At 44.5% G+C, this 23,652-nt stretch overlaps 1 protein-coding gene across 1 annotated transcript in view; it reads right to left on the bottom strand.

Annotated features, from left to right (window-relative positions):
• The window catches only part of IYD (iodotyrosine deiodinase), a 38,571-nt gene that overhangs the window by 4,775 nt on the left and 10,144 nt on the right, over positions 1 to 23,652 (bottom strand). The window contains exons 2-3 of the mRNA XM_012531056.3: positions 7,074 to 7,265; positions 4,504 to 4,663 (exon numbers count right to left, since the gene is read on the bottom strand). Coding sequence (XP_012386510.2) covers positions 4,504 to 4,663; positions 7,074 to 7,265 — 352 coding nt within the window. The remainder of the gene's footprint in view (positions 1 to 4,503; positions 4,664 to 7,073; positions 7,266 to 23,652) is intronic.

The following is a 23,652-nucleotide window of genomic DNA, read 5'->3' as shown; positions in this document are numbered from 1 at the left end:
AAACTATGGGGCGGGGGGTGGGCAGTAAATAAATGAAATAAAGGAAGTAAATCTTTTATATATATTTATTTTAAAAAGAGAGAAAGAAGGATTAATTCGCACTTTCTGGTTGGGGGAAAGGTTCATGCCAGCAAGGAAGAAAAGATAAGATTCAGAAGGTTATGTGGAATCCAGATTGTAAATCAAGCCTTAAGTAACTGGTTCTGGATGGTGCTGATGTGTACAGGATGGCAGGGCAGATGTTCATTTGCAACTCAGTTCAGCAAACCTTTATTCAAGTACCTGCTATGTATCAGCACTGTGTCAAAAGGTATAATGGGAGACGATTTTAAACCTAGGGTCCCTGGAGCCTTAGAATTCATTATTTATATGTGTGCATACATATTTTCTAGAGAGAAGGTCTAGAATTTTAATTGGATTCCCAGTGTTCAACAAAGTGGTTTTTAAGATGGCCTAGAAAATGAGAAGGGAAATAAAGCCATAATTAAAATGCAATGTGGTAAGAACAATTTTAGATGTACAATAGGGAGTGTGTATTAGGTACTGGGGGACATGGATGAGAGACAACTAATTCTGCCACCAGTGGAGGAGAGAGAGAGGGTACTGGACACACCCAGAGTTCAATGTCCATCTAACCTTTAAACCCATCACTATATTCCATTTTTCCATTAATGGAACCTAGCAATATATTGGGCTTCCTTTTTGTAGAAGTTTTGGACTACAGAGAGGTTCAACTATGGTAGGGGAGGAGCACTTGTGTGGGGTGTCATTAGTGGGGGCACACGGTTGGGAGGGAGTTCTCCAGGGCATGGATACAGGGTACATAGAACAGTTTGGATATTTTCATAGTGGTTTCAGTTGGAAACAGATGAGAGAGTGCTGAATTCCTGACCATGGGCGCTCTGTCACATTCCCCAATGGAACAACAACAATCCTCCAAGTGCAATGGCAAAGACCGATAAAAATGGATGGTCCAACAATGAGCCCTTGATACTGATGGCACCAATTATGAATCTGTGTGCCTGATATATGAACTAGGCCTATAGCTGTGGGGTGCCTAAGAGTTACCTCCTGAGAGCCTTTATGTTGCTCAAATGTGGCCACTCTCTAAGCCAAACTCAGCATGTAGATGCACTGCCTTCCCCGCAGCATGGGACATGACTCCCAGGGATAAGCCTCCCTGGCACCGAGGGATTACTACCAAGCACCAGCTGATGATGTAACAACAAAAAGATCATGAACAAAGAGGTCAACTCAGACTGGCAGACATGTAATATCAGGTGTTAAAAACTGCATTTTGACTTTGGATAAAAAGGGGGAAATGGAAAGGACAAGTGAGTTTATATGGCTAAGAGTCTCCAAAAAAGTCGGGAGGTCATCAGGAGGTGATGCTTATGCATGCCTCAGCAGGGTACCAGAGACAGGTAAGGTAGATGGAAACCCAGGTGCTGGTTCTCCTGAAGGCTGCAGTGACCCACAGGTTCTATGGTCAAGACAGATAGCTCTGGAGTTTGTGTTCCTGAGTGTGATGGAGTTGGACTCAGATATAACCTTTCTACACATGCCTCTTCTGTCACTTTTACTGGACCTGTGGTTGGTGTTTGGGTTAGTGTATACTCAGATTCAGATATACGTGAATCTCTGAACTGTCCATGTGACAGCCAGGCCCTGGGCCTCAGCAGATTTGCAGCTCCTACCTTCTGGTTTCTTGGACTTACCCTGGCCAGCTAACAGGGAGGTGAAGAAGGTCAACCACCACACCAGGGAGCCAAGAGTGCCTACAGCTGCAAGCAGGAGAATTGCATCCATCATCCATGTGGAATCTAAACCCCCTTTTGATATAGAGGGGGACTGAACATAGCCATCCCAAGTCCACAAAATGGAGGAATAGAGTAGGGATTAGAGTGGACTTACTGGTGTTCTGCTGGGGAACTAATGTGATTAGTAAGGGAAGAAATTGTAGTAGTGATGTGGAGAGGGTGGCCACAGTGGCTGCTGATGGTTGGGAAAGGGAAGAAGAGATATAGTGTGGGGGCATTTTTAGGATTTGGAGTTGTCCTAGGTGGTGCTGCAGGGATGGGTGCTGGACATTGTGTGTCCTGTCGTGGCCCACTGGGTGGACTGGGGGAGAGTGTGGACTACAATGTGGACCACTGTCCATGTGCTACAGTGGTTCTACAGAATGTATTTGCCAGGTGCAGTGGATATGCCACAATGATGGAAGAGGTTGTTGATGTGGGAGGGGTGGTATGGGTGGGGTGAGGAGTATATAGGGACCTCATATTTTTTTAATGTAAAATTTAAAAGAAAATAAAGAAGAAAAAATAAAAAATAAAAGGGGGCCATGTTGGAGAATCAGCGAGCATAAAACATGCTGGGATACTTGACATGACTACTTTAAATGTGTGTGCTTTGGCATGGAAATAAATGGCTCAGAAAGAAAAAAAATGTCCATCTAAATTTAGACACTCAACTTGACTTGCCCATTCCATTTTCCCCATGCATATGCAATATGATGTATGTATTCATTATGAATATCTGCACTTCTTCAGGGCACAGGAATAAGTTACAACCTGATGAGATAACAGTTTTGAGAGGACCTAGATAACTTAGGAGGAAATTGTCCTTGGCGACCAGATAAGAGCTACAAGGACCCAGGAGGCCACCTTCTCAGCCCCCCAGCTCCAACCGCTTGGTGAGATGCCCTCCCTCCTCCCCACCACCCATGACCGGGGTCCCACTGTCCATGCTTGGGCTGGTCTAGCAGTGGGGGTTGGGTGACTGGTGCCCTGGAAATGGCCACTCGAGGAGCACAGCTGGGAACCAGAGGCCTCAGGTACCCCTGCATCTCAAATAGAGGGCCTTCCGAGAGGCAAGGACCAGTGCCACCCACCCCTCATCCCCTTTACCCTCAGCTTAGAAGACTTTGGGGGCCGGAGCACGCATTTGTCTCTGTAAAGAGGACTCTGCCCTCCCCTGGGAGCAGAGCTGGCAGGGGCAGCATTGGCTGGTAGAATTTCTGCATTAGCTTAGATCCCAGTGCTTGAAAATGAACCAGTCTGCATCAAAAGGCACTGAAAGTGACTCTTTTTATTATAAAAGGGATGGGGAAGTTACAGATTCCCTCTGAGATATTATGAAGCGGGGAAAAGTGAGAGAAGCAGAGTTAGCTATAGATCTTGGAAAAACCAAGACCCTTTCCTGTACCTCCTCTAATATGCTGAGGCACCATGGCAAACTGGTTTCCCTGAATGCCACTCCACATCCAGCCTGGAGCCTGGGAAGCCCATGAAGGTATAAACACCTAGCAGATGCTTGCCAGCTTGTACACTAAAACTACAACATGCTCAGGGAAACCATTTGGAAGACCCAATTGCTTTAACAAGATGCAATTTACTTCACTCAAGATCCTGGAACTTGTTTCACAATCTTATATTCCAGAAGGGAGGGGAGGTCAAGTAATTCCCCAAAGTTGTATTTACCAAGGAATTATTGTGTCAGGGCCATTACTTTACCAAGCACTCAAATGGGTTTGAGTGTATGCCATCATGGTTCTATGTGCCTCAATGCATCTAAATCTCATAGTGATCCCCGGGGCCTCCTGGTGAAAAAGAAGAAAAGAAAGTGCCTGCACGTGAGCCAGTGCCTGCATGGCGAGCCATTGCCTGCGAGGCAAGCCAGTACCCACGTGGCCAGCCAAGTGCCCATGCAGTGAGAGTGCCTGCACAGTGAGCCAGTGCCTGCGCAAGTGAGTCATGCAGCAAGAGGACGATGCAACAAAAGAGAGACAAAGGGAAGGTCAAGGTGAAGCATGGTAGAAACCAGGAACTGAAGTGGCGCAGCTAGTAGGGAAACTCTCTGCACATCAGAGGTCCCCAGGATTGAATCCTGGTGAATCCTAGAGGAGAAAAAATGAGAAGAGAAGACCAAAAAGAGAAATAGATACAGAAGAATGGATATAGATAGCAAGAACAGCAGGGTGGGGGGAGGGGGAGGGAAAGGGGAATAAAATAAATAAATGAACAAATGAATCTTTAAACCTCATAGTGAAGAAGACACTAGAGTTATTCCATTTGCAGATGAGGAAACTGAGGCACAGGGAGGTTCATAAGTGGTAGACCTCAGATATGAACCCAAGCAGCGTGGCTTCAGAGGTCCTACTCTTATTTTCCAAATTAATCCTAACCCCAGCTTTTTAGGCTTATCATTTTGGATTAAAAAAAAAAACAAAAACAAAAAACCAGAGGCTTAGAGAAATTGAATAATACATTCAAGATGTTGCAATGGGAAAACCAGAGCTCAGATTGGAACCCGGAGAAGATTCCAACAGGCATTCCTGCACAGTCTACCATACCCATAGCTCAAGGCAATATAGGGGTACTCCCTGGAGTTCCCCTGAGGGCCAGAAGCAAACATGCTCATGCTTAAAGCAAGACCAGGAAGCTGGAGTCATAGTTATTTCATGAAAAAAGCCAACCTCCCTCATTCCATTGTCTGCCGTACCTCAGTTTCTTCACGTCTGTGACCCATCTGGGCCCCATTCTTTTTGCGTAGTTGATTTCCTCTTCTTCCTCGATGATCTCCCGGATCTTATGCTTCATGTCTGGGTCCTTCACAACCACAAAGGTCCACGGCTCTGTGTGGGCCCCACTTGGGGCCGTTCCTGTCACCCACGAAATTGAAATCGGGACATGAGGATTGCAGGCAGATGTGAGAATGCTCATTACAAAACATTGCAATGATGGATACAGGCCATTATACATTCTGTCAAAACCTATAAAATTGTGCAGGGAAAAATGTAAACTACAGTCCTTGACTAGTACACTGCTCCAATTTGTGTTCATCAGTTGTAACAAATGAGCTACACTAATAGAGGGTGTAGTTAATAGGGGAAAGTATGGGAGAGGGTAGGGGTGAGGGATATGGGAATCCCCTATATTTTTGTCTTTATTTATTTTTTTAATGTTACATTCAAAAACTATGAGGTCCCCATATACCCTCCCACCCCCCTCCCCCTACACCTCCCCCCATAACAACAACCTCCTCCATCATCATGAGACATTCATTGCACTTGGTGAATACATCTCTGAGCACCGCTGCACCTCATGGTCAATGGTCCACACCATAGCCCACACTCTCCCACAGTCCACCCAGCGGGCCATGGGAGGACGTACAACGTCCAGTAACTGTCCCTGTAGCACCACCCAGGACAACTCCAAGTCCTGAAATGCCCCCACATCTCATCTCTTCCTCCCACTCCCTACCCCCAGCAGCCACCATGGCCACTTTCTCCACACCAATGCTATATTTTCGATGTAACACTTATGTAATCTAAAGCTTCTTTAAAAATAAAAAATTAATACAATAATTCAGCCTTGCTGAAAGTGAAGCTGGAGAATCTAGAAGACAATGTGCCTGGCAGTGATGCAGACCCACTGCTGTGGTCCCCATTTACTTTAGCATCATTTTAGGTATCTCCGAACCAACTAACTGGGGTGGAGACCAGTTGTCCCAGGGATGTGGGGATCCATCACCACTTTCTACTGACCTAGGAGAAGGTCACTCTAAGTAACGGTGCCACAGCCACGAAGGGGGCATTCTGACAGCCAAAATTCTCCAAGATGTCATTTGTTTTTGATATTCTTGAAAGAAGATAAAGTGATGAAGCTTATTGGAAATAGCAAAATTTAAATAATAAAATTTAAAAACACTTCTCAAAAAGCAACTGACCTACCAAGTGTTTAGCACCTACGTCAAAGCACTATGAGCGACTTCAAATCTCAAGGAGCTTGCAGTTTTGTTGGGGACACAAGAAAACTCTTTGTCCTAGGCCCTAAATGCAAACAACGGCATGTCTCCCAACTCTCCTGGGCCTCAAGAACCCTCAGCTCATACCTTCATCAGTTCCTATGACTGATGCCAGAAAGTCAAGGTCCTTTTAAGGCTCCTGGGCCAGCATCTGACCTGGTGTCACCCTCAGTCCTAGAGATGGCCCACCATTCCCAAGGGTGGATCAAAGTGACCCACTGATGGGGACATTTCAACAGCACCTCTTCCTTTCTTCGAACTAAGTAATTTAATGGCATAATCTTGGCCAAGTCAACTCAAACCAGCCAACACTTGACAGGATTCTTGTTGCCACACCACACCCCAAACTAGGAGGGCAAAGCAAAGGCTAAATAGGAGGCACAAACTTCTGAACAGAGTGATTCCAGTTCACTTTATACTCATGTTACTCATTCACTATATCTGTAAACAGAAGAAGTAAATTGTGGATCTTTCTAATGGTTTCAATTGTACCCAATTTATCTGAACATCTCAATAATCTAGTGCATTCGGATTCTTAACTGAAATGAAATGCTTTATTCTTGCTTCCTTTTAACTGGACAGTGAATTCTCAATGGGCACACAATAATTTCAGCACATGAAATTAAAGCTGACTTATATAGAAATAAGATTCCAATCAGAGGAGACTCTCAAATGAGGGCTTTCTCTTATGTTTTCTCCCCTTTTTCTGTAACTCACTTTTTCTTTCTTCTGTGGAGGTATTAAGTTACATTGAAAATGGGTTTCCCTTGCTTTGTCTTACTTTGCAAATTCACATGAGCAAACTTTGCCATGTAATTAAAATACTGTACCAGAGCCTCAAGGTGTGTAATGGAAGAAGACTGGTTCCCCAAAAGAGAAATATGTGTGTGTGTGTGTGTGTGAGTATGTGAATGTGTGTGTATATATGTCTGTGTAAATGTGTGTGTTTTACAAGGAGAAGAAAGGAGGAGGATGAATTCTCTTCCACTAAGGGATGGCATATCCAGATATTTTAATTTTAAGTTCCTAAAACAGAGTACTTACAGAACTTTTGAACTGTTGTCACCTCTGTGCTCAGTAAGATTGTAATCACCAAAATATAGAAAGTAGACATCATTATGCTTCTGGGAATAAGCCAATGCCTAGTTAAGACTTCACAGATAAACACAGTACTCTAGCTTAGGACCATATTTGAATTTCTGCAATATTGCCACATCAGTTGACATCAGCTGACAGCCTCACAGGTGCACTGTGTAGTTACAAACCTGCTGCCTTGATGACATTGTCAATGACTTCCATTGGGACTTGCTCGCTACTTATGAACCTGACAGATCGTCTCTTATTGAGAAGTTCATAAAATTCCTGGGCTCTCCTAACCATTTCCTTCGTGGAGTACCGGGTGTGGGAGAATGGGATATGGTCGATGTTTTCTTCAGATTCTTGCCATTCCTCAGCATCTACAAATAAGAACAAGAAAAGTCGCAATTTAATTGTCTCCTATGGTCATTAAATGGCCACTGGGTAGAAGGATAGAAAGCTCTCAAAAATGTCTGTAAGGACATGAGGTCAAAGAATCTTGAACTGGTTAAAAATCAAGAAAGAAAAAGAGGAAATTTTACTCATACAAAGATTAGGAATTCAAATTTCTGTTAATGGTAGACTAGGTTAATTGAAACAATCTCCCACCACATGAAAACTCACTAAGATGTCCTCTTAAAGTCATGGAAGAGCTGCTAACTTAGGGGGAAAAAACCCAGGCCGAAATTTAAGAGAGAAATGTGAATTCACAGAGGTAAATAAACACAGAAGTTACATTTGACCTGATGGTATTTGCCAATCCCTAGAAATCTGAATTTCCACTGTTATATATCCTCAGGGTTCTAGGAGGACAGAAATTAAAGCCCATGCCCCCACACAACAGGAAGGCTAAGAGAGACCCTTCCCACAGTAAGCTGAGTCCCCCAAGAACTATAGTTTCAGGGTAAGAGTGATTCAGAAACAAACCAGTCCCCAAAGTAGTCTTGCAGCCAGGGTTTATACCATTTTGATAAGTCCTGGAAACCTCAAACTTGACCTTGACATAGATAGCTCTATCTGAAATTATCCCAGGTACCTAGCAGAAACTAAAGCCAGCATACAATAATAACAATAATTTGAAGTTCAATTACTAGTAACCACCATATACAATCAAGAACACAAGGAAATAAAATACCTTGAGGAAGAAAAAACATTATATTAAAAAAGAGAATCAGATGCCTAAACTCTTCAAATATAGGAATTTTCAGGTTCAGGAGAAAACAACTATAATAATTATGTTTAGAGGAGAAAAAAGATAAGTTTAATAAATCTGCAGAGTACAGAAAAGAATAAAAGGTGACATAACAAATATGAAGAAATAGAACTTCTAGAACTGATAAAAAGTAATATAATTAAGAATTTAATGGATGGGTTTAAGAGCAGATTAGACATACTTAAAAAGTTAATGTACTAGAAGACAAATCAGAAAAATGTATCTAAGATAGAGCAAGGAGAGCCCAAAAGACGGAAAACATTAGAAAAAGCAAGAAAAGTAGAGTAGAGTGAGAATGCCTAATACACATTTGATCCTGGTCCCAAGAAGAGAAGAGAAAGAGAATGGGGCAGAGACATATTTGAAGATATAGTAGTTGAGAATTTCCCAGGACTGATGAAAAACAGCAAATTACAGAATTCGAGAGCCAGTAAATTCTGAGCAGTATCATTAAAAGAAAATTGCACCCTTTATAACCAAATATAGAATCTTAAAAGCATCTAGAGAAAAAAAGATTATCTTCAGAAAAGCAACAGTAAGAATGAAAACTGAATTCTTAAAAGCAACAAGAATAATTGCATTGACTATAAATGGACTAAATGCTCCTGATAAAGGCCAATGATTTTCTTTAAGGTCCAAATACGTTGCTTACACGAGACATGTCTAAAACAAGAGAATAGAGAAAGGTTTAAAGAAAAAGGATGGAAAATTTATAGCATGCATCACATAACTATATTAATATCAGATATAAGGCAAAAATCATTATTGATGATAAAGAGGGTTACTTTATAATAATGAAATGTTTAACTTACTGGAAAGACATAATTTTAAATGTACATGTACTTATATTGTAGGACTTCAAGACACACTTTCAAGAACCACAGTTGTGATGGTTAGGCTATTGTGTCAACTCAACCAGGTAATTGTGCCCAGTTGTTTGGTCAAGCAAGCACTGGGCTAATGTAATACAAGGGCATTTATGGACTTTAGTCATCATTGACTTTACTGCAGTGATAAATCATAGATAGCTGGTTATAATTACATCAATCAGGGGAACTGCCATCAGCAGTGAGTGATGCTTAACCCAATCAGTTGAATCCCTTAAAAGGGGAAGTGATTCCAGCATTGGGAGAGATTTTCCCAGCTTGTTTTTGGACAAAGCATCTCCCAGAACTTGTCAAGAATCTTCACTGGACTTTCATTGGAGCTCCTGGTTGCAGCCTGCCTGCGGAACCTGGACTTGTGCATCCCCACAGCTGCATGAGAGACTGATAAATTGCTTACTATCGACAGATATCCCTTGTTGATTCTGTTTCCCTAGAGAACCTGACTAATACAACAGTCATAGTGAAAGACCTTAAAATATCTCTCTCAGAAATGGCAGAATAAGTAGGGGGAAAAAAATCAGGAAGAACATAGAGTATTAGAAGATTTGAACAAGGCGATTGACAAATGTGACCAAATGGACATAGGTAGAACACTGCACCAAACAACTGCAGAAAACACATTCTTTTTAAGTGCACTCAAACTATTTATAAAAAGTGGCCATTCATGGGCTCAGAAAATAGCTCTCAACAAATTTTAAGGAATTGAAATCATATAGATAATGATCTCCAACCACAATGCAATTAAGATAGAAATAAAAGGGTAACTGTGAAAAAGTCCCATATGCTTGGAAATTAATAAATATACTTCTTAATCTATGAGTCAAAGCAGATGACTTTGGAGATTAGAAAGCATTTCAAAATGAACAAAATAAATATAACATGTATTGAAAATGTGCAATAATGATAAAGTATTATATTTAAGAGGAAATTTAGAAATTTAAATGTATATATTTGAAGATATGAAACCTAAAGAATGAATGAACTAAATATCAATGTCAAGAAGTGAAAAAAAAGGAATAACCCAATAAAACCAAAGTTAGTAGAAATAAATAAATCTTAAATATAAGACATATTAATAAAAAGGACTGTCAACAAAGAGGAAAATCAAAGCCAAAAGTTGGTTCTTTTTAAAGACTGATTAAATTGACAAACCCTTAGCAAGACTGATTGAGAAAAAAAGATCAGGAGTGAAAAAAGAAACAGGAAGTTCTAGAAACTCATTATACATACATCAAGATCTGACAAAAAAACAAAGCTGCAATGGAGGATTTTATAGTTGAAGCTAAAAATGGTAAAACTGAGGAAGAAGAAAATGAACCCATAGATCTGGCAGAAACAAAGGAAGAGGTGTCTGGTGAACTAAATTCCTTACCTAGGGCAGACTCAAAGATTTTATTTTAGAAGGATAAGATAGCATTGTGAAATTCTTGGTAGGCTTTACAAACAATGGTTCAGAAACTTTATTGTTGAATCCCCAACTGCCTCATTTCAATATTCCCAGAATTGTCATTCTATATCCAAAATTTCACAGCTCTTCCTCTGAATGCTGTTTCCTTTTTTTCAGTCCAGCCCAGGAGTAGACTTTCATTTAGTCTGAACTACAAAGACTAAAGTGTGAGTTCCAAATAATTCAACAGAAATACATTCCAAGATGTTGTCTTCAATGAAACAGTTAAAATTATTGAAAAGAGGAATGTTTTGTTTTGTTTTGCTGGCCTTGGGCTTCTGATGTTTGTTGAACTTCATCAGCTCCAAGAGTCTAGGAGGCTTAAGAGGCCAATGGAACTGACAATGTGATAGCCAGTTCCTGAGCCTCAACAGACTCCAGCACCTACAATCTGACTTATTGGGCTCACCACACTCAGCTAAGATGGAGTTGAAGAAGGACAACCACCACACCATGGAGCCTAGAGTGATTACAACTGAAAGTGGGAAGATTGCATCCAGCATCCATGTGGAATCTGAGCCTCCTCTTGACATAGAGGTGCAATGGACACAACCAATCCAATGTCCACATAGAAAAGGTGGCATTGGATTGAGAAAAGTGGACATGATGGCTGATGGGTATGGGGAAAGGCAGGAAGAGATGAGAGGTGGAGGCGTCTTTGGGACATGGAGCTGCCCTGGATGGTGCTTTAGGGGCAATCACCGAACATTGTAAATCCTCACAGGGCCCACTGGATGGAATGGGGGAAGAGTGTGGGCCATGGTGTGGACCGTTGACCATGAGGTGCGGGGGTGCCCAGAGATGTACTTGCCAAATGCAATGGATGTGTCATGATGATGGGAGGGAGTGTTGCTGGGGGGGGAGAGGTATGGTGGGGGTGGTAGGGTTCAATGGGACCTCATATATATATTTTTTTAATGTAATATTATTACAAAGTCAATAAAAAAAAAATTAAAAAAAAAAAAAAAGAGGCCAATGGAGATCCATACAGAAAGTAGACCTGGGAACTTCAAGGTAGAATGAATTGATATGGGTTGGATTTTTCAGGGAACCTGTAATCAGGTAAATAAAACTTCACAAGGAAGTCTGCCCAGGAAATAGATCCTGCAAATATCAATGGGATCTGGTGAGTAGATGATTCTTTTACACAACAATTTAGTCTTTACTAAACCCGTCCGAATATTTCTCAGCCAGATGGGAATCGGTGCCGAGAAGCTCTGTGGTCAGAAGAGGCACCTCCTCCTTGGCTATGAACAGATAATTAGGATCTGCAATGATAATATGGCTATAAAAGTTCAGCACTGACTTTCCTAAAGCAATAAATGTGATTTTTTCAAACCACTGAAAGCGATGTACGTGCATGTGTATATGCACTACCTGAATCACTACTGTACTACCGAAAATGTCTTTAGAAAACTTGCTTCCTATTGACAACCTCCTTTCCAAACCCAATGAATCTTTGCCTGATATGACATATATCAAATACCTTGAACTGCACGGTAGGAAACAGTTACTTATTACTTTCTTCCTTGAGTAGATACACATCCAAATGGATGGCAGAGATTAGCGGATGATATGGTGTGGTCACAGTTGTGACTGTGAGTGTCGTATCTGGTAAAGGATTTCCACTTCCAGGAAAGTGAAGTCATTTGGACCAACCTCCAAGATAAAGAAAGCTAAAAATTCTTAATAAAATATATTTCACCACATTGTCATCCAAACATGGTAGAGCTAAAGAGACATGAGAAATCACAGTCAAATCTAGATGAAGGTACATACCCCCATTGGTAGCCCTGCACTCCAAATGTGCAGAGGGCATTTTCCAATTACCAAGAAATAGCTCCAAGGCTGAGGTAAGGCATGAAGATGGTAACAGAAGTCATCATAGCCATCTGATCATCTCCATGCTTTAACCTGGGCACCTGAAGGGCCACACCCCCATAGTAAGGGGTAGAATTTAAGGAAACCAGTTCTGGTGTGTACTTGCAGCCTAAGCTAATACGCCCTGGATGACTCAGGAAACCACAACCCTTGATCTTAAAGTCATCTCAGATTGTTAGAATGTCATGCAACTGATAGGCACAGAAGTGAATGTCTCTGGAAATAAGTGCCAGTATCCTAGACCTCTAAAAAAATTTTTTACAGGGGAGCAGATGTGGCTCAAGCAGTTGAGCACCTGCTTCCCAAGTGGAAGGTCCTGGGTTCAGTTCCCGGTGCCTCCTAAAAACAAAACAATAGCAACAACAAGCAAACAAACATAAAAACAACTCAAGGGAGCTGATGCGGCTCAAGTAGTTGAGCGTCAGCTTCCCACATACAAGGTCAAGGGTTCAATCCCTGGCCCCAGTACCTCAAAAAAAAAAAAAGTTTTTAAAAATAATTTTGCAAAAGAATGGTTAACATGCAATATGCAATTAAAGATAACAATACATTCACGGAAATGAACTCATGAACTAAAATCATGGAAACCGTAGGCAACAGAAACACATTCACAAAGGCATGAGATATTGGAATTTTGAGATATGGACTGTAAGTCAACTATACTGATTATGTTCAAAGAAATTTTAAAAAGTGAGCTTGACCATATTGGCAGGAATAAGTGACAGAGCAAATTTGAAAACACAAACAATGAAATACTCAATAGTTTTAACAATGAGTAGACATAGCTGAAGAGTATATTAATAAATGGGAAATTAACTTTTTCTTACTGATCTAAAACGTAATATGAAGGAACAAGAGATAGAAAATATGGAAGAGAAAGTAAGACACTAGAGGATACAGGGGAGTCTAATTATTAGAGAAGGAGAAGAGAAGGAAAAAACGGGGCAGAGGCATTAATTGAAGGGATAATGGCTGAAACGTTTCCAAACTTGATGAAAGACTATCAATCTACAGATTTAAAAATCCAGCATTATCTAGTGCAGTTGAATAAATGTGTAACCTATATGCCTCTAGCTGGACTTCTGGGAAGGAGACTCAGACCTAGTGTGTAGGCTGCTCAGGGGACATGCCTCTGAGGTCAGATCCTGTGGAAGGCAAAGGAAAAAAGAAGGATTGGGTGGCAGGAAAAGTCAAGCTGCAAGGCCAGCCTCACTGGCAGCCTCAACCAGCATCAAGGGTCACTTTGGAACAAAAATGGCCCATCAAAGTTGCCCCATCTTAGGCCAAAATGGCCCCAATCAGTCACTGGATGTGGGTCACCCCAGGAATGAGGCCGTTCGATTCAGCAGAGACAATCCCTGAAAGAGGCAGATAACGGGAGGCTGTTTGCTGATGGCACTCCCAGGTCCTTCCTTGCGGGGAGGTCAGGTGGTACATCTCCATGTCCATCACACAAGGACCCTGCCATTCCACTTAGGTCCCAGAGAATCTCATGCACATGAGCACCAGAAGGCAAGTATGAAAATGTTGTAATAGCCCCAAACTGGAAATACCCCAAACATTCATCAATGGTAGAGTGAATCAATTATGATCGAGTCATAAAATGGAATACTATACTGCAGTGAAAGCAGATAGGCTGCAGCTCATGCCCAAGTTGGAGGAATCTCACAAATGCACTATTAAGCAAAAGACCCAAATTCAGAGAATGCAAAGAGTATGATTCTACTGTTTATGAAGTAGTGCATAGGTGATAGCAACTATGAAGAAAAGCAAAGAAATCCTTCCCATCAAATTTGAGTAGGGCAGGAGAGAGGTTGTGACTGAGAAGGGAAATATGAGCATTTCTAGAATGCTGGAAATTTAGATTTCTAGACTTAGGTAGTAATTACATAGGGTTTTGCTTTAAAGTAATTTGTTAGACCATTCATTATGTTTTATACATTTTTTTCAGTAAGCATGTTACTTTTCACAAGGAAGAAAATGTTTAAAAATAACAAGGAGGCTATAAAAATTAATTACCATATAAACCAAGAGCAGATCAACTGGCCAGAACTGTTTAATAAGCACTTCTGAAAAAGGAGAAAAGACACCCCCTGACATTTTCTCAGTGCAGTGAAAGTTCAAGAAGATAGAGTCTACATAAAGTGCGTACTTAGATCCTTAGTCACAAAATTCTTGCCATGTTACCATTTTATAAAGATAGTAAAGCCAATCTTTTAAAAATTCTCATTTTTTTAAATTTATTTTTTAATTGTATTTTTTTGAAGATACATAGATCATAAAAAATGCTACATTAAAAAATATAAGAGGTTCCCATATACCCCACCCCCACTCCTCCCACATCTACAACCTCTTTCATCTTTGTGGCACATTCACTGCTTTCGGTGAATACATTTTAGAGCACAGCTGCACTACATGGATTACAGTTCACATTGTAGGTTACACTCTCCCCCAGTACATTCAGTGGGTTATGGCAGGATACATAAAGTCCAGCATCTGTCCCTGCAATATCATTTAGGACAACTCCAAGTCCTGAAAATGCCCCACATCACCTCTCTTCTTCCCTCTCCCTGCCCTCAGCGACTACCATGGCCACTTTCTCCACATCAATGCTACAATTTTTTCCATTACTAGTAACAACACTTCTGTAGTAGAATACCAGTAAGTCCACTCTAATCTACGTTTTATTCCTCCATCCTCTGGCCCCTGGGATGGTATATTAGTCAGGGTTCTCTAGGGAAACTGAATCATCAAGGGATATCTGTTGATAGTAAGAGATTTATCAGAGTCTCTCACACAGCTGTGGGGAAGCACAAGTCCAGGTTCTGCAGGCAGGCTGCAGCCAGGGGCTCCAATGAAAGTCCAGTGAAGATTCTTGACAAGTTCTGAGAGATGTTGGCTGTCCAAAGACGAGCTGGGAAAATCTCACTCAATGCTGAAATCACTTCCCCTTTTAAGGGATTCAACTGATTGGGTTGAGCATCACTCACTGATGATGGCAATCTCCCTGATAGATGTAATTATAACCAGCTATCTATGATTTACCACTGCAGTAAAGTCAATGATGACTCAAGTCCATAAATGCCCTTGTATTATAGTTAGCTCAGCGCTTGCTTGACCAAACAACTGGGCACAATTACCTGGCCGAGTCGATACAATAGCCTAACCATCACAGATGGTGATGTCCACTCCACCTCTATATCAAGAGGGAGCTTAGATTCCACATGGATAATGGATGCAATCCTCCTGCTTGCAGTTGTTGGCACTCTCGGCTCCCTGGTGTGGTGGTTGACCCTCTTCACCTCCCTGTTAGCTGACATGGGTAAGTCCAATGAACCGGAGAGTAGGAGCTGCAAATCTGCTGAGGCTCAAGTTTAAATATAAATATAAAATGACATTTTAAATATAAAATGTCAGTGCTTTCCAGAAAGAATAAAAGTTTAAAGAAATGAGGGAGAACTTGACATGGTAACCCAAACTGGCCACAGCTACTTTTACTTTCCGAGCAAAGTATCATGATTCGTATCAGGTGAAAAAGAATCTCCGTGTGGCTCACATTCCCTCACAAGGCTGATGAGTGGAGAAGAGAGAATTTTCACCTTTAAACTCCTAATAGTTTTTCTACGCTGCCAACTATCCCTGGAGTAGATGACCACCAGGTTTCAGAAAATAAGGATGCATCTTTAGATAAGAGGAGCTAAGCTGGGAAACGGACTTTGGCCCAGTGGTTAGGGCGTCCATCTACCACATGGGAGGTCTGCGGTTCAAACCCCGGGCCTCCTAGACCTGTGTGGAGCTGGCCCGTGCGCAGTGCTGATGCGCGCAAGGAGTGCCGTGCCACACAGGGGTGTCCCCCGCGTAGGGGAGCCCCATGCGCAAGGAGTGCACCCATAAGGAGAGCCGCCCAGCACGAAGGAGGGAGCAGCCTGCCCAGGAATGGCGCCGCCCACACTTCCCGTGCGGCTGACGACAACAGAAGCGGACAAAGAAACAAGACGCAGCAAAAAGACACAGAAAACAGACAACCAGGGGAGGGGAGGGGAATAAATAAATAAAAATAAATCTTTAAAAAAAAAAAAAAAAGAGGAGCTAAGCTATCGCGCATGAGAAGTGAGGGGAACTGAATTTGGGGTGAAAGTTCCAAAGGCAGGTCTACAAAACAGCTGGTAGAAGTACACAGAGAAAGTCCTGGAGACCCCTCAGAGCCAAAAAACAAAAAACAAACAAAAAAAAAACCCTACATGCCCCCCTTCCCCTTTGAACTTCCTCTTGAGTTTCCTTTTAATATCTTTAGAAATTCCCATCAAGCTAGCCAACTCCATAGCCGATCAAGCCTCTAGTCCATTACATTTGACCCAATATGAAATAAAGCCCACCTGCCTGAAACTTGCCCCTATACAACAGGCAAACCCTTGTCCAATCAATAGGAGTCAAGTTATTATAACTTCCTTCTGATGTCTATAAAAATCTTCCGTCATCCTTAGAAGCTGGAAGCAGCTTCCATTTTTGCGAGCGAGCTGGTTTCCTTACTGCAGCAAAACTCGGGTTCCGGAATAAAATGCTGTTGTCCGCAAACTAGACTCCGATTTGTCTTTCCACACAGCAACTCCAGAAAGCCTTAGAAGAAAGAAGGGGCTGCCCCAAATGCCAGTGCCCTGAGTAATTAGCGGGATGTGGGGAAGTCACAGAAAGAAAAACAAAAAGGCTGATTTCCACAGGGGAGTTGGTACAACACAAGAAGTCGGGATTTCCCGGAGCCTGAACCTGAGAGCTAGAGGTGGTTCTGAGGGCACAGATTATCTGGAAGTTCTTAGAAATCCCAGAGAGGGTGTCAGCCTCCCCAAAGGTGTGGAAATGAGAGGTCAGCCTTACCGTGTGTATGTGTGACTAGGGCAAGCTCAGCTGACGTCTAGATTCCTAAGTATTACTAGCTAAGACAATCAAAGCGTGAAAGCACCACGCAATCCTACAGTTGACTTCTTTGTTTGTGTGGGACTGAGCAGCTTTCTCCTTTTTAGGCCTCTGCTCAGGAAGTGCCGATGGCAATGATTGTATTTTTAGGGAGTGGGCATTAGGAGGGTGACTTAGTAGAATAGAAATCTCCAGTGGGGTATGATTAGTTTGGGGGAAAAACAGGTTCAATATTTACAAAACACAGAACACTTTGTGTAATACAAAGTGCCCTGAGTAAAGCCCTCCACGTCTTCCTAGAAGGCAGAGCCATGCAATTTGTTCAACAAATGCTTATTGGGTATGTATTAGCGAATAACACAGAGATGGTTTTTAAACCTTTGGCAAGCAAATAGTTAAATAAAGCGGTGATTGTGCATAAGTAGAGAATCACGAGCTGTGACTGCCTCCGTGAAGGTGGTAGCTTTAATAACAGGAAGTGGCGCAGAGCAAGTCAGGGGGCCCTGTGGGGACATGGCATGTAAGTTGCAACCTGAGCAGAAAGGACAAGCAGGTGATTTGGGGCAGGGGAGGGGGAAGGGCATGTCCCAGCAGCTGTAAGGACCTAAGAATGGCTAGCAAGGGAGCATGGCTTAGAGAAGGTGGGTATAGAGGTCAAAACTAGATTAGGGAAGCAGATTTGGCTCAACGGATAGAGTATCCGCCTACCACATGGGAGGTCCAGGGTTCAAAACCCCGGGCCTCCTGACCCGCGTGAAGCTGGCCCATGCGCAGTGCTGATGCGCTCAAGGAGTGCCGTGCCACGCAGGGGTGTCCCCCGCATAGGGGAGCCCCACGCGCAAGCAGTGCGCCCCATAAGGAGAGCCGCCCAGTGCAAAAGAAAGTGCAGCCTGCCCAGGAGTGATGCCTCACACACAGAGAGCTGACGCAGCAAGATGACACAACAAAAGAGACACGGGTTTCCAGTGCCACTGACATGAATACAAATGGACACAGAAGAACGCACAGCGAATGGACACAAAGAGCAGACAATGGGGGAAGGGGGGAGAGAAATAAATAAAAAATAAATCTTAAAAAAAGAAGCCAGATTATGTGCCTCCAGGAAGACTGAAGATTGAGCTTGGTGTCATAGGAAGCCTGCAACAGGCATCAGTAGAAGATTGACTGACCTTCTTTATGCTTTGGAAAGCATCGACTGGAGAGAAGCAAAGGTGAAAAAGGAGAGGCCCATCAAGAGGGTCTTGGGAAGAGATGCTGGCGGCGCCATAGCCACAGAAAGGACGTGAGATATGGCTGGACCCATGAGGCCTCTTAGAGATAAAATGATAAGGGTCCCTAATGTTGGGGGCAATGCGGCAGGCAAGGAAGGGACTAAGGCTCCTGGCAGCAGTGCCTGGGGCATGATAGACCATCTGCTTAGATGAGGAGGCCTGCAAGACATGGCTCAGGGGAAGAGGGACAAGACAGAGGAGAAGGAAATGCCAGTGTGTCACATCGGAGGTGCGCCTGAGTCGTCCAAGTGGCAGGGTCAAGTACAAGAGTGAATGCGAGAGTCCAGAAGGTAGGATGCAAAGAAGGCAGGATGCTCATGGGGCAGCCCACATAGAGGTGAGAATGTCCAGATGTTCTCCGATGGGACCAGGTGGATGGCTGACCTTGACACTTACTCCCACCTGCTTCACTCCGAGGTATGTCAGGACTGGGGGAAAGAGGGGGAAAGGGGCTGCTCACCCAAGGGCTGAGAAAGCTGGACACAAGACGAGTGGATGCCACTGTTTGCTCCTAGCGCTTAGTGAGGAACTAGCAGGGGCGGTCCTGATCTGGACTACACACATTTAATGAGAAGGTCCAGTCACTGAGTTAAAAGGTAGGAGGAGGGAAGGGGGAGTGACCACGAGCTCCTATCTGTGGGAGGAAGGGCGCCCAGCTTGCCACAGTAGCAAACGGTGCGACAAGAAGTGATACCGCCTCTGCCCACTGGGCCTAGATAAGGTGACCACGCCTGACTAGGCCTTTGCTGCTAACGGCTGGCCGGCGCTGCCCTCCCCCTTTCTATCTCCCGCCTAGCCCAACATCCGGCCAGCTCTCACTCCCCCTTTCCCCTCCCCTATTCCAAACCTCTCAGCCAACCCTCCCTTCATCACGCCCCTCCCTCTACCCAACCCTATATAGCTAAGTGTACTTCCGTAATAAAGCAGACCTGTTCTTGCGCTCAAGCGGTCTCCGTGGTTTTTTCCCCAACCGCGCGTCCCCCACGCCTGGAGAACCGGTGCTCCCCTCGGGAGTACCCCCCACCGGCGGTTCAGCAGGAGCGAGCCCCCCCCCTGACTCTTGGGCCTGAGCGAGGCTAAGGTCTCCAGCCCGACGGCACCTATCAGCTTTCTAGTGATTGATTCTGAGCTGAGCCAGATGTCATCAGCGTCACAGGGCAGCCCTGAAACTTTCTCCATCATGTCAATAGAGACATCCAGTGCCAAGGATGGTTTCTCCAATCATTTATGATTAGGTCTGACGACTTCTGTAGTCGGTACAGAACGCATTAAAGGTTTCCTTTACGGGTTTTAAGGAGAGGTTCCTAACTCAGCGGGGCTGACTCGGCAGTTCCTGCAACTTCCAGAGTCCAAAGCAGCTTCTCCTGATGTAGCAGAACGAGGCACGCCGTTGCCCGAGCCTTATCAGCGCTGGCCACTCTCTCCTACCTCCCCCCGTTAATGGGCCTGCAGCTCTGGGATCAAGACCCAGCAGGGTCACTCCTCCTGCAGCACTTCGGGATGGGGGGCTGGCAGAGCAGATCAGAGCACTGCCCCCGGCAGGACAGAGGGCAGATGCAAGAGGCACCCCCATTGCTCCTGTTACCAAGCCCCTCAATGCCTCGAGAAGTGGGGCTCTGGCCCATGGGAAAGAGAACAGCCTCCAAAGCACCCCCTTTGCTCTCTGCCCTAGACCCTTTGGTGGGAAAGGGGGTGCTCGTTCCTCTCCAAGGCACATGAGTGTCATCCATTTTGCCTGCTTTTTCATGGAAGCCTAGAACTGTCACGCTGGAGGCTTGCCACTGATGTCCACAGTAACTCGCACTCTATCTTTGCTGTGATGTCAAGGAATCCTTGACATCATAATCAGGTTTACCGGCCAAGAGCTCCTAAGTCACATCTGTCCTTTGACGGTCGACATGGAGGTATTTTTTCCAGCTGTGTCTCTAAGTAAGTTGCTTTTGGAGTGTTGCGGTTTAATTTCAAGATCTTTGCAAATGGGCCTCCACATGTATCCAGGGATGAAATCTCAAGGCCGACTCATCCTCCCTCCTCTCCCCAGCATGCTGGGACCCTTGTGGAGCGATGTTCCTGAGGGTGGGTGTGAGGCAGGTACCCCAGCAGTCACTCTAAAGGCGGAGGAGGAGCAACTTCAAGGGCGAGGGCTGCCCCGAGGACGTCCCGTCTCCCACAGCCTCGGCTTTGCTTGGCCCCTTGCTTGGGCCAGGGCTGTGTTTCCAGGTGAGCGGGTTGGTGTGGTCTTCTAGAAAGGTCTTCCAGGTTGTCCCCTGGAGGCACTAGCATGGGTTGAGTCCATCCCTGGACTCATATATCCAGCACTTGAGCTGGGAATCTGAAGCCCTGAGCCCTCCAGGGCTACCAGCCATTCATTCTCCATCTGCGGTAGGGTGGAGGCTGGGGGTACGCTGATGGAAAGACACCGGCTAGAGCAATGTTATTCTGAGTCAACAGAGTAAGGGCGGTAGAAACTGTTTTATGAGTCTCTTCACCTCCTTGGGGTATTCCTGGCATCCATGGGCTGATCTTAAGTCTCCCCCAATGGCTCACACCCAAGGACAATGATTTCCTTCAAGCCCTTTCCCTTTCCTAGTATCCCTTCATCTGAACTTACCTGTCCTTACCTTACCCCAAGTTGTTACAGGCGTTCTGGAGCACCAACCTTTTAAATTAGCCATGCGAAAGAATGAATGGGTGGGTGTGTCCAAGGTCCACCATGAACCATAATTGCAGGAAAGAAGACCGACGCTGGTCAAGAGCTCATTCTCTCCCAGAATGGCAGAATGATGGCCTTTGATAGAGGTTCTGGCAATGGTGCACTGGAAAACCAGCTCTCTGGGGGAGGAGATTTAAAAGACTCTGGATTTAGAGCACTGGCCAACTTCTGTAGTATAAATTTTTCCATGATTTTGCACTGCTGATGCTTTAACACATGGCCCACAAAATTCCTGACTGTTGAACAGTCACTCTTGTGAACCCATAAGCTAGCTCTAGCATACTGCTTCGTGGGGGAGCCTGGAGTTCAGGGACTGGTGGGCCTCCCGTGGTGTAAGGCGACTGACACATTTGGAGGAGCAGTATTCATGAGCTGAGACAGTCTTTGACAGGTTGGCACAAAGAGGCGCTGGTATTGGAATGCGTCCATCCCGACCAGCTTGCTGTCAGAAGCACAAGGCTGGTGTTGGATAGGTTGGCATATTAAGTGTATTTACCAAATTGTCATCAATCCATTGACTAGACTTGAAACCAATTCTGACAGCTACTTGTTACCATGGGTGCAGAGCGATCTGTCATTTCCCAAGTTTGTGGAAACATTTTTATTCACAGGTGTTACCCACGCAAGATAAAAAAAAATTTTTTTTTAACACAAGCCTTTCGTAGCAGAAAATGGACAATCTGGAACATTTAACCAAAATTTCAGTTAGCCTGATTGATTTTGGACAGCCGGCGATGCTCCATATAGAAAAATCTCCACCACCATTAAAACTGACATTCCGGAAACTTCCATGAATCTGGGCCTGAAGAGAGAGGTTTTGTGTAGGATTTTCACCTTATCTCAGTGGGACAGTCTGAGGTTTTCTCTTTGAGATGAAAATCAGCAGCATCCCCTTCTTAGACCCCTGCTACTATGAGGGACTTGAATGGAAAAGATGTCATTCTCACCCTGGTATCTGTGAATATGACCTCATTTGGAAATAGGGTCTTTGTAAATGTAATTAAGTGTTGAGTAGGTTGGGCCCACAATCCAATATGGCGGATGTCCTTAAAGAAGAGTCGCAGACAGACACAGAGAGGACAATTGCAGGTGAAGATGGAGGGACACATGGAGAAGGAGGCCCCGTGAAGGTGGGGGCTGAGATTGGACTGATGCTGCCACAGACTCAGGTCCACATCGGCCACCAGAATTGGGAGAGGCAGGGAAGGATCTTCCCCTAGCACCAGAGGGAGCAAAGCTCTGCCAAAACCTGGATCTCAGGCTTCTGGTCTCTAGACCTGTGAGAGACTAAATTTCTGTTGTGTCAAGACATCCAGTTTGTGGACATTTGCCATGGTAGCCCCTGGAATGACTAGAGCTACAGATAAAAGGGAACTGAAGGTGTTAACAGGACTCCACCCTAGCCTGGCCCCAGATCTAACAAGTGTGGGTGCACCATGCCCCCTCATGCTGATTCCCTGATCTATGAATTCTTTGTGTGGACCAGAGCCGGAGGGGGTGGGACTGGTACCCCTACTTTCCTTGACTCACTCTAGAGGAGCTAGCACTACTTATTCTGCTATTTTGTCTCTAACTGAATCTGGTTTCTATTTGCAATTACCAAAAAACCTCCAGTCATCCTCTGTTTGATTCCTTCTGAGCCTGGAGTGCCAGCTTGAGATCCTCCCTTAGACGGGTCCACCTTCCTGGGTGTTGAGGGCATGGGTGGCAGAGGAGCTTGCATTGAAACGCTGGTTGTCACCCACCACCCAGGTGGCCTGAGTAGCTACTGCATAAAATACAAAAATTTCAACAAAGAGCTGAGAAACTCTACATTCAGGTTTGCCCATGACTGGTGAAGAGGCTACAAATTCAGGTCATTCCCCTGTGTGAAGGTAAGAGAAGGATGAGGGCAGAGAGGGGCAGAGAATGAAGAGGCAGAGAATTTTGCCAAGTGGACAGTCGGGCAGGGGACCAAGGCAGGGCATGTCCCTCAGTCTTCCGGCTAAGCCCCATGTCCCTGAGTCCCCTCAAGCCTTCCCACTCCTCTCTATTCCCCCAACTCTTGTGTCTTCAAATCCAGTGGCCTTCCGGCAGCACAGGCTCCCATGATGACTCAAAGAATGCTAACCCTGCCAGCCTCTCCTGCCCTCTCCAGTTGGAAAAGCAGCCCAGCAAACCAGCTGTGTGCCTGGGCTCCAGAGCCAGGCTGCCCAGGCAGGTGACTTTACCTGTTGGGCCTCACATTTCTTACCTGTAGAATGGGGAGAATACTGGTGTCTACCTCGTTGTATGGTCATGAAGATTCTATGGTCTACTACAACTAAGCATGGCACTGCCAGCATGGTAAGCTCTTCTAATGACTGGTTCTCTTTATCATCCTGGAGCTCTCCTTCCTTGTCTTCTCCTTTCCTAGCGTCCATTTCTCCTAACAAGCTCCTTACCTGCAGGTGGCCCCCTGAGTT

This window comes from Dasypus novemcinctus, chromosome 28 (assembly GCF_030445035.2).
Source record: "Dasypus novemcinctus isolate mDasNov1 chromosome 28, mDasNov1.1.hap2, whole genome shotgun sequence".
In the NCBI taxonomy this organism is placed as follows: Eukaryota; Metazoa; Chordata; class Mammalia; order Cingulata; family Dasypodidae; genus Dasypus; species Dasypus novemcinctus.
This window is presented reverse-complemented; position numbering and strand designations above follow the sequence as displayed.